This window comes from Gadus chalcogrammus, chromosome 7 (assembly GCF_026213295.1).
Source record: "Gadus chalcogrammus isolate NIFS_2021 chromosome 7, NIFS_Gcha_1.0, whole genome shotgun sequence".
NCBI classification, from domain to species: domain Eukaryota; kingdom Metazoa; phylum Chordata; class Actinopteri; order Gadiformes; family Gadidae; genus Gadus; species Gadus chalcogrammus.
Genome location: NC_079418.1, coordinates 2,477,576 through 2,489,511, shown reverse-complemented (window position 1 = coordinate 2,489,511; position 11,936 = coordinate 2,477,576). Strand labels below are relative to the sequence as shown.

The 11,936-nt window shown below is 41.4% G+C and overlaps 1 protein-coding gene across 1 annotated transcript; it reads right to left on the bottom strand.

Moving 5' to 3' along the window:
- Positions 1-1,495: 1,495 nt before the first annotated feature.
- On the bottom strand, positions 1,496-7,982 carry LOC130385511 (G2/M phase-specific E3 ubiquitin-protein ligase-like). The gene is made up of 13 exons (XM_056594025.1): positions 7,692-7,982; positions 6,101-7,504; positions 5,792-5,891; positions 5,043-5,204; positions 3,884-3,957; positions 3,694-3,747; positions 3,304-3,527; positions 3,092-3,170; positions 2,811-2,973; positions 2,486-2,586; positions 2,263-2,407; positions 2,043-2,169; positions 1,496-1,804 (listed from the first exon to the last, which is right to left on the bottom strand). Exons 4-13 carry the CDS (start codon positions 5,163-5,165, stop codon positions 1,770-1,772), a joined length of 1,125 nt encoding a protein of 374 aa, XP_056450000.1. The 5' UTR covers positions 5,166-5,204; positions 5,792-5,891; positions 6,101-7,504; positions 7,692-7,982; the 3' UTR covers positions 1,496-1,769.
- Positions 7,983-11,936: the final 3,954 nt, after the last annotated feature.

Sequence of the window (11,936 nt, the reverse complement as noted above, 5' to 3'; positions counted from 1 at the left end):
TAAAAAAAATATATATATATATATGGAAATTATCGCGGCCAGCAAAAAATTATCGCTCATTTTAATTTATCGCGCGATTAATTGATTTATTGCTTATCGCGACAGGCCTACTTACCATAACACATGCCCCCATCGTTCCAAGTTCATAGTGCTTTGATAGAATTGGCTTTGGAGAGGACATCTCTCAATTCTCTGGATGTACCTAGATGTACAACTGGTAAGGTTACTGAACGGGAACACGCATTAACCACGGGATAGCAGATCCCCTGCGTACCGTAGCGCACCTCACAGTCATGGTCAAATTCGATGACTATATTAAAATCTTCCCGGTCTGCCTGACCTAGGGGTATATGGCTCTGCCCAGTAAGCCACTGGCAGAATTTGACAACATCAATCTTGTTCTCGTTTCCAGCATCAGGCAGGTGTCCTTCGCCTTCCATTTCTCCATCTGCTCCTAGAAAAGTGTTCAATTATTTTAAGCCAAGGTCCTTACAGGGAAATTCTATTACACACTGTAAAAAATGAAAAGTTGAGAAAACTCAAAATTGCAAGGCAACTTACTGCAATCATTTTTTGAGTTTTGAGCCCAACAAAAGATCTGGAGTTTTAAAAAAGTTCCATCAACTAATATAATTTTGTTTGTTCAACTACATTTTCTTCTTTAGACAAAGTTGAAAGTTAGAGTTATGCCAACTAAGATTTTTATATTTTACAAACTCAAAAAAGTAAGTCAGGGTTGTTGACTTAATATTTCAAATTAACGTTAATAACATTAAAAAAAAAAACATTTCAAAGAATGCAAAACAAGTTTAAAGTTCACTTTATTAAAAGTAATAATTGGAAACTTCCATTTTACATTTCTGAATGCCAGACAGCAATAGAACAAGCAACATGTAGCTAGTTCAGCAGCAGAGAATCGCTGTCTAAATGCAGCAAACCAAAGTGCAGAACAAGTTTGACATTATGGTCAAACTTGTTCTGCACGAGACGGGAGCCCAGGTTAAACGGTGACGCAACTCTCGTGCCTCATACACCGCACGAACCCGAGAGCTGCCTTTATTTAACAGACACCCGCAACACACAGCGCACCGCACACCAAACCAACGGTCATGCAAGTCTCGGTAACGGTGGCGGCAACACTACACACGATAAACAACACACAAACAATAAAGACCCCAAACCCGTTAACCCCACTTAACCTAACAGAAACAAATTGACAAAAGGCAATAAACCCCTTTTTCCCAACCGACATCACGAATACCCAGACTCCCCGGGGGGTAGGAGTCGCCACAATATTTACAATCTTGTAAACATGTCATTGTGCAGTGCATAAAAAGGTGCGGATCGGGTCGTGTTTCCACCGCCAAAAGTGGGCGTGTCCCGGACTTTGCCGTACCCGTTCCGGCCTCGTTCTCGGGACTCCTCCGTTGGGGTACCGAAAACGAGACGAGACGCCTGAAAGGGTCCCGGGAAATTCTAGCTACCCCTCCGTTGATTGGTCGACAGAATCATCACTTCCGGGTGACGCGGGGATAAAAACAAACAAACAGTAGCCTCGAGGTAATATTCTTTACAATTAACATGTCGCGTAAAACGCTTGCTTGGGCGAACAAGGAGGTGGAGACGTTCGTCTGCATTCTTGGGGAGGAAGACGTTGTTTACGATGTTTACGTAGCTGCCGCGGCGATCGACATCCGGCCTACCACAAAGGGTACTGTCGGCAGTGGAAACGCGACCTCGGAACTGAGCTGGGCTATACCGCCCCCTCCCTACCGCACCTTTGCGATCCGATCCGTTCCGCACCCTGCAGTGGAAACGCGGCATTAGTTTCAGTTTGAGATGCCCCATTGGGTCTGCTTTAAGCTGCATGTCTATAACTTGGCCTATGTTGTCCCAAATTGTCTCGTTCTTTTTCCAATGGGTTGCATGTGTTGAGCTTGAACAACAGGGCTATGGGTCAATTTACACTGGATTTCCCCTTTAACAGGACAGGATATCTGACAAAATGTGCATACATAATGTAAAAAATACATATCGTTCACCTTTATCCTCCAAATCTTGGATGTAATCCTGCAGATGGTTAATGATTCTCGACTCTCGCTGGCGTTTCACTGTTCCCTTTTCACTGAACATGGGCGTCTGGGACCTCACCAGGAAATCAGAATCAACCTAAGTTACAGAAAAGGGGAAAAATACTTTTCTCTCCCGAAATTGCTTACCAATTCAATGTTGAATTCTTGACAAAGAAAATGTATTTCTTACCTTCCTACTAAGCTCTTGTGCAAATAGCTGTCGGCATATGTCCTTTTCCGCCCGGACCATGCCGAGAAGGTCGTAGATCTCCAGACCAGAGCAGAGTTGTTGCAATATTGGTACTAGTCTCACTGTTGCGTGTAGGACAACAGCCCTGTAAAAGTGAACGAATTTGAATAACAAGTCGTCCAATCCCATCAATCAATTTGCACCTACATGAACAGTATCTTACCGGACAATTTCTTCCTTCTTTTGGATGGATATGGGCCCTGTGTAACCACACGCCACTATTTTGTCAATCTCCAACACATCAACGTCATCAGCTGCCCAGATCTTTTAACACACAAATTGTTTGACAAGACTGATGCACAATTTAGGACTTGCTGGAAACTAAACCAGCCACTAATATGCAACAGTATCTCAGACATTGACAACAATATTTTTAGACCCATAGTCGACATACAGATTCAGCATTGCTCCCAATCCACATTGGCTTCTAAAGGTTAATCAATAACAGTGACTGAGCTGTGAAGTGCTACCCTTGCATTAAATCCTACCTGTTGTATTTGTTTCTTGAGGTCAAGGTCAGCAACATCATCTTCTGTTACTGATCCATAGTCCAGTTCTCCCGTGGAGATGAAGTAATAGCACCATGGCATGAAAAAATTCGGAGGTGGCCCACCCTGAACAATGCTGACCGCAAATATTTCTCCAATGGTCCTGCAATAGATACAGAGAACAGAAAACAACACTACTGCTTTAGATTCTGATCCAACATAGTGAGGAAATAGAATGCTAAAACACCACATGGTCATTTCAGCATATCTTTATGACCTACTTAAAGTTATGGCTGCCCACATCTGTGATAGAGTACTTTGGAGTTTTTCCGGTGGTCCCTCCCTCAAAGAAGCGCCTCTCTACGCCAGCAACCATTTATTTTCAAAAAGAAGGAAAGTACAGATTTAGCTTAACATTAAAATAAACACCCAATTTGATCAGGTTTTTGCATAAACTTCAGCATTTAAAGTACAAAAAGAGGGAGAAAAAGACCTGTTAAAAACTCCTTCTTGAGTGCACCATTGTCAATGCCCGGCTCTCCAATGAAAGTAATCCTGAGAGTGTTTTGGGGAGAAGAGCGCTTCTGCCTCTGCCACTGCTTCAAACCACGTTCTACAATATCCTCCCTGGTCACACAAATGCTGAAGGTGGTTGAGGTGTCGACTCTTTCGTTGAGAGTCTTCATCAAGTCTGATATATCAGAAAAGCCCAACACTCTTAAAAAAAAGGGGGGGGCGTCCAGAAAAAGCCATGAATAAGATTAATTGAATCAAGGCAAATAGGACAGCAGCAAAGTGCAAGTTCCACAGCAATATATGAATGAACTACTAGCATAGCAATAGATGTGGATAGGATCATCCTGATACAAGAAATATGATTTACCGTTCTGACTTTTGTGCCTGGCTACCATCTCCATACTCAGCTTCATCACGTTCACTGGGTAAAGAAATTCAACATTCAACAAAAACTAATTTCATAGCTTTTAAGGGTTTCCCATGGCTGTGGGTAACCTACATGCAAATATTTAGCAAAAGAATGCACAGGAAAAGTGAAACAAATTAATCACACATACCGTTCGCCACATGTGCTGGCGTGAATTTCCACAATATCACTGGCCACCCACTGTTCACATATGGGACAAGTTGTCTGAAAGCACAACAGTAAAAGTGTGTACTTGACAACCGTTTTCGTACTATGTAAGGTTATTTTAGGTTAATTTAACAGCCTCGTAAAGGACTTATATCAAGGCAAAAGAAGGCTCTCAGAATTGGGGACGTTGGGATAAGTTACAAAAAGGACAGCTGTAGGGAGAGCTTCATCGTAAAAAAACAACAACAACACAGACAATACACTGTAAAAAATAAAAAGTTAAGTCAACTTGAAATTTCAAGGCAACTGTCTGCACAGAATCTTTTGGGTTTTCATGTCAACTCAAACATCACAGTTGTGCCAACTTAATTCTTACAGGTGTACCAACTAATTCCTTTATTTTGAGGCAACTAGATTTTGGGGTTTTCATGTCAACTCAAACATCACAATTGTGCCAACTTAATTCTTACAGTTGTACCAACTAATTTCTTTTTTTTGAGGCAACTAGATTTTTGGGTTTTCATGTCAACTCAAACATCACAATTGTGCCATAACATTATAAACAGCCCTTGCCACCACATTTAAAGTAAAAAATCCAAAGTAATTTCAAAGCTTAAAGTAAATTTCAGTACCTTATGACTGACAAAATGTCTATGCACTTGCAATAAAATAATGCGGGCAGACAGATTACTTTACTCTAGGGCTTAACATAACTGACCACAAACAAGCTTCCCATTTATCTGCTGTGTGTGTGTGTGTGTGTGTGTGTGTGTGTGTGTGTGTGTGTGTGTGTGTGTGTGTGTGTGTGTGTGTGTGTGTGTGTGTGTGCGTGCGCGCGCTCTCTGGTGTCAACCAAAAACGGAGAGAGCAGGGGGAAACACAACAAACTAAAAATGTAGGCCACGCCAAATGTATCTGGAACGTTTCCTGATTAGGTCAGGTCAGGCCCCAAGAACAAGAGAAATTCAAGAAATGGATCGACCCTTGGCTCAAAGTAACAGCTTGGTTTTTAAGCTCCTGACACGCTGCGAGCAATTGGCAGAGATCTCCATGAAAATGTGTTGAATAGTTTCAAATGTGTATTTGAGTTATTTTGGGTACTCCATGTTTAATGCGTACATCAGCCCAAAAAGATACGCAACCGCTGTTGGGAGGTCTGGAAGATCTGCGAGGACAATGGACTCCTCCAACACGACGGCAATGTGGATGACAGTGGGCTGTGCGTTGGGTGCGTCATCATCCTCAAGCACAGCAAGGACACCCATCTGGACGCCTTTGGTCTGCTTGTCTTCTGAATTGGTTTCCTGGAAAGAATAATAAAAATGAAATACTGCTATGTAGCAAACAGGCTAATAAAATACAGTCTGAAGACAATTTGTGCACAATATTCTTTGCTAGCCCATTTAATATATATATATATATATATAGACACATATATATATACACACAAACACTTTTAACCGGTATATTGTTGATGATAGGGGTGTATTGATTGATGGACTATAAACTCTGTGATCACAGTATAAGGTGGACAATGACTACAGTAGGCTATTGAATGTTTGAAAGGAGATTCAGAACATGATGCTGTTGGAGATTATGGCTCAATGTTTATATTATATGTTAGGGTTATTAAATGGTTCCTATAGTACTGAGTTCACAATTTGTTAATGCAGTGTTATTTTGAATACACTTTGGCCTGCATGTTGACCTGGTAACGATAGTAAAAAGACAGAGTTGCTCTTTTTGGAGGTAGGTAAACCCTATTCCAGAGATATGAGAGGTGGGGAAACTGCCTTTGGCCTCCACCACAGCCCTGTTGCTGACAACCAGGCTCAATCTTAAAGCAAACAGAGACCATTGCCATAGGAGACTCTAATGACAGTTGCAGTACCAACCTTGCATGTCTGGAAAAGCTCCTTTGAATTTTCACGATGAAATATTGGAAGACCTTCCAGAGCCGCTTGTCTTCGATGAAGTGTCATATCAGATGTCTAGAATACAAAAAGGAAAAAATCAAACAGAAATCAAGTGATCAAAAGATACTTTCAGCATGTTTTAGGTTAGTCTGCAGTCAGTGATTAGTTATCGTGCCTATTCGGAAACAAAACAATTATGCAGATTCAGTAGATATCTCTTTCAATCCTTTCATGTCAAGAAATAGCCTCAGCTAAGTAAATATTCACTGCAACAACAAATCTACCTGTTTATCAAGCTTTCCCAAGAGGTCTTCCAGCTCTTGACCGAAGGCGCCCTTCCTAGCACGGTACAATTTCAGTAGTTGAGGGGAATACCTCTCGAGGGCAGCTCTGAAGGTCCCCAACAGGTCCTTCGTTGTGACACGTAGGAACTCATGACAAATCGGAATAATACAAATACAAAACAAAAAAACAGAAGCCTGAAAGTGAAAACGTGTAATATTTGTGCTTTCAATCGTTTGAACATTGCTATTATATGACACATACGCAAAGCACTTCCTGATAGATACAAGTCCATGAATGTCTATCACTATTTGCATGACATCATTCCTGTTTAAAATGAGCCCGCAACTACATTTCATAAAGAAAGAAATTTCTTGCCTGTTCTTTAAGAAATAGACCTGGCCATCTCTCCAGAACTTCTGCAACCATGGGCTCCATCTCCACGATCTCCTTCCTCCTAAGGGAGAATGTGAGGTCCATCTTCTCTTTGATGAAATCCATGTCCGTGTTTTTCTTTTTCATGGCATCTACCAGGATACATCTAATGTCTTCCAGGGCATCATCGTCGTAGCTTTCGGGATGATCTGGCACATGGTTGACCTCACCTCGCTTTGGTTTTTTCAAAGAGTACCTTCCCTCCGCATCACCATCCTCCTCCCTTCCTCTTTTCTTGTTGACACTAACCTCATTACATCCAGCCTGACGTAATTTAGATCTATAGTTTCCAAGCTTGAACTTCATGCTGGTTGTCCAGCCAGCATATCCAGTGCCGGCACCAGGTTCCTTGAGGCATGGATGTTGTTTGACAAGCTCAGAGGCAACAGAATCAAATTCATACTTATCGGGGTAGGCTTTGAAAGCAAATATAGCTTGTGCCAATTTGTCCAGAATCTCCATTTTCACATCTCTGGTTACATGTAATCCATTTCCAGTTTTTTCAAACTGGTCATTCCCCTTGCGGAGTTTCAGCTCGACATCGTACGAGAATGTGGGTATTGGGAACAGTGTGGGCCACAGTGAAATGCTCCTCCTATAGGCACGAACAACTGAAGACGTACTGCGGCATGAATCTGGTGAGCCGATGATGGCTGTATCAAGGGAAGAGATGGAGGATGCACAAGACTGAGGCAAGACAAGACAAGACTTTGTGATTTTGATGTCGATGGGGTCTCGTCATTGCTCCAAACAATATGTAAGACTGCCTTTTCCGAAGGCAACTCTGTGATGTCTACTAAGTTGCAAAGTTCATCGCCAAACTCTGGGTCTTCATACTGTATGCAGAATTCACCCTCAAGTGCAAGTTTCTCCCGTAGTCTGTCATGAAGTTCCTCTAAAGATTCAGGAGCCCTGGTCAGCCGAATCTTCCGTATTAGTTTGGGGTTTATGTGGACTAACAGTAACAAAGCCTGTGAAAACAAAGATAAGAAAAAAATATTGCATAAGCATGTAAACTGCATTGGTACATGACGACGACAGTCATTTTAAAACAGCATTGCGAATTCTGTACAACCATTCATAATTATTATGAATGGATGTTGAGTATGTGCAATGAATAAACCACACATTTAAAACATTGCATTGTAAAATACATACCATTATACTCAATGCAGCAGACACACCTTTGGGGTCACCATCAACTGTCCAGCAACCTGGTATGCAGCCAATGGGTGGTAATCATTCAAAGCTTCTGGGTACAGAATTTCTATATCCATGAAACAACTATCAATGAGTTGGTATGACCTGTAATGTTCCAGGAACCAAGACGATAGCTTTGCAGCGACAAAATACACTTTCTCTAAGTCCACCAAAATGTTCAGACTCTGGTAGGCCACTGCATTGACCAGCAGACAGGATCATGCCTTTTACATATTGTGTTCCGAACAAATGAACATCTTTGGCAAATGACATACTATCTTGACTTGGATACTTCTTTTGAATGACCGTCCTGATTTTTTCATCTAAAGATGATATTTTGACATTGTCCATGCTACCAATGTGCGGTTTTGGTTTGAACAGTCCATGGCCATCGAGGAAATATGCCATCATTTGTTGATGTTTAGAAGAGAGAGTCAGTAGCACATTCTTGAAACAGTGAACATCACGCACCACCTTTTAAAACTGTGCTTAGATACAAATCTAAGTGTCCACAAGTCCACTAAAGGGCCAAAGCAGCGTGTGAGATGTACATAATGCTCGATAAAGTGATGTTTTGGGCGCAACTTAAAGTCAGGAAAGGTGTCAATGAGCAACTGCCGATGGTCAGATATTTTACTCTCCAGGTAACGCAATATTTCCTCTGATAACGTGGTAGACACAACAATTTCGACAATCTCTTTGAGGTCCATCAGAATTTCCCATGATGGTTCTGGTATATTGTTCCCAATCATGAGAGGTAGTGTCGGAGATTAATCGAGATTTAAAACACTTAGACTAATTCAAGAGAGAGAGAGTAAAATAAAACGAGGGGTCCGGAGCAAGAATTGACAAAAGACTTTATCGTGCAGAAAAACAACAACGATAACAGCCGAGTAGGTCTTAAGAGTCACTGCCGTTCACAAACTGCGGCGTCTTTTTATACACACAAACAGAGCAGCTTCTCCTTGAGGTGTCTGCCTCCATTCAGTCATAAATCCACTTTAACCTGAATGGTCAGAAAATAGACAACAAATGGTCTGCAAAGATAGCCCTGCTCCTTTTAGGGGGGCTCCATCTGTTCTAAACCCAGACACCTAGGCACCGTGTGTTTTCCACTATTAGATATAAAAGACCTCATAATAATCACAGTTTACCATAGAATATAATCATTAATTTCTACCACAGTAGCAAACGTAAAAGTGCCCAACTTTCATGTCCATTACCACTGAGTCTCCCAGTTCCAAAGCTAGCCTTTGTAATTTGCTGTGGCTTGTTGACCTTATCAGAAAATGTGTATGGGAACAGCTTTATACGGCTATTTAGTCCATCAAATGTAAGGTAATCCTTTTCTAATCAATTCTTTCAAACATAAAACATAACTCTACAGGGATAACACCTTCAAAAAAGTAGTGCAAAATATCTGGGGGGAACCCAGTGACTGGATGGAAGTATGACAAGTTACTCAAAACACAGGCTGATTTAACACCATTTACACTTTGTTTGTCACTAGACTTGAGCTCTTCAACAAATGTGTCATGCTGCCTCACAGTTCTTAATGGAAAATCCCTTGGCCAACATTCGCAATTTGATTTCGGCTAATACAACAAAATCTGCAGAATTTTTCTACATTGAAAGATGAAAACCTGCTAAGCTATGAGCACCAAGATTATCAGCACATACACAGAATATTGTTCCCTTTACAAACTTATCTAAAACCCCATCTCTTTCAAGAGATTCAACGTCCTTTATCAATGGATAAAGAAATGATTCATACCCAAACTGTTTAACATCATTACTCTTTCCAAGACAAGCCAGCTGAATTAAGGGGAGCGTAGAACGAAACTTGCCTGGTAAATTGAGCAAAACCCAATAGACAGCAGTCATCTTATGGATTTTTCTAGATGTCCCCAAAGGATTACATATTTCTAAGTCAGCTATGTAGAGTCCTATAGAAATGCTTGCTTCTTGCTCCCCCAGAAGATGATTTTCTTTGAAGTACTGGCCGTCTAGAAATGACCTGAATTGACCTGGGGTTTCTTCTTGATAAAATACCAACTTATCTAAAACATCTGCCTGTCTCAACAACTTCTCAAGAACACTAATGATCGAAACATAAACAAATGAGTTTTTATGGGTTCTTCTATATGTATATTCGGTTGGCTCAATTAAAGAAAAGTGCTCCTTAAAATAAAGATTTCTCCTATGATCAGTGGACAATACACCTTTTCCTTCGGTACTTAAAATGAATGGATTTGTTTTGAATACTGCATCATTAATCTCTTGTACAACGCGGTCATCTACTTCAATACCATGTTCAGTAAGCACCTCTTTGATTCTTCGAAGAGAATGAGATGAAGAAAAATGCAGAATATCATTGAGTTCTTCAACTATTTTCTGTAAAGAACTTTTAGACACATGTAATAAAGTTTGCATGCACAGAAAGAGAGATGCAACTTTGTGTTCAAGGGTCTCAGCATCAATAAACTCATCTCTTTCAGTTATATTTGAACCTTGATTGGACCCGGCTCGTAATGTCTCTACCTCACAGCAATTATCTAATGGTTGGTCAAGGGCCTGAGTCTCAGTTTCATAATCAGAGTGGACTCTTACACAAGTTCTGATCTCATTTACATACTTGTGTTTTCTACTTCTGTGTGAACTAAAGGTTTTAAATTAGTTAGTTTTAAACCCACACCCCAAAAAGGGGCAACATACAGTCTCTTGATTTTTTAAATGATGTCCAAGATGAGTGAAAAATGCAGACTCTGTACAGATTTCTCTAAATTCACACAAGTTGCAAAAAAATGTCAATTTCTCTTGTCTTTCGGCCGTTTGGGGATGGGATCTAGTTAGGTGTGACTTTAAGGCACTTGATGTTTTGAAGGTACATACACAGTTACTGTATACACAGGGCAAATGAGCTCTTCTTTTGTGCCTTAGTCGATGGTGCCTCAGCAAACTCTGTTGACTGGCGCTGGCAAATCCACAGAAGTGGCACTTCATAGAAAAAATGCAATGAGAAGACAATACAAGAGCAACTGAACAGAGTAATAACCCCAGACAAAAAACAGTTCAACTTAACGCAACAACATCACACGGTTCAAATATTGCACTGAAGCCCTCTGAATCATATTCTAGACCTGCTATATTATACCATTAATGGGGAAATAGTGGTAGCAACTAGGATATAAATAAAACTTCACATGGTGTCTTTTTAAAATGTATTCGTTACCAGCATTCGTAGTGTAATAGTCCGCAGTGAAATAGTCCGCCAAAGACGTTGACGTCGCTTAGCAACCGAAGACGCTGGGGTTGACAAGTCACCGGACTACTACCCATGCAAGTGAACAGAGCGTTCCACGCCATTGAGAAGACCCGAGTAATAAAGGCCTCTAATATTTCTGTTTATGGCATAGATTTCTCTTCAGATTAGGCCTATAAAGCAATGATTCAAAAAACAACAACGCAAACGCTCGATCAAAGGCCCGGCCCGAGGATAGAGGTGGGAAATATCGGCCCGACCCCGCCCGTGGGTCGGCTCGGGCTCGGGCAGAGAATCTAAACTCTATTGCATGACATCCTCCGTGGGTGCTCACAGCTGGGTGAGTTTCACCACCTCCTCATCATTTCAGCACACACTGAAACGATGACTTGGTCGTCCATGTTCTTTCTGCTTCTGTGCGTCCTCCGTCTCTCTGCTAGTGACATCGGGTCACGCCCAATGCGGATTGGCTATCGCGGCTAAGCGTCACGCGCAGGCGCGTCAAAAGTAAAAAAAATTGAACTCCGCGCGTTGGTCCGTTGGGTGCGTAAAACGCATCTACGCGCCAAAACAATGGTTCCCTATGCAAAAAGGCAGATTTTCAACGCCTCTAACGCGCTTAACACGTTCATTGCGGCCGTACCTTTACGTACCTTTTAATCGGATTAAGCTGTGCATGTACACTCACTGACTGCAAGTTTTAAGGTTAACTCAGCTAGCAGCTACTCATCTCAGTCGGTCACATATCCATAGAAAGCCAGTTTAAGCACACTTCCACAAGCAATCACAACGAACGCCGAAATTCAAAATGCTGTTGAACTTAAATGTATTGGAGCTTACCTTTTGGGGTACAATTCCGACACCAACGCTTGCGAAGTTGCGATGACACAAAATGGTGGACGCAAATTTCTCAACGATGGCGAAAATAATCCCTGAGAAAC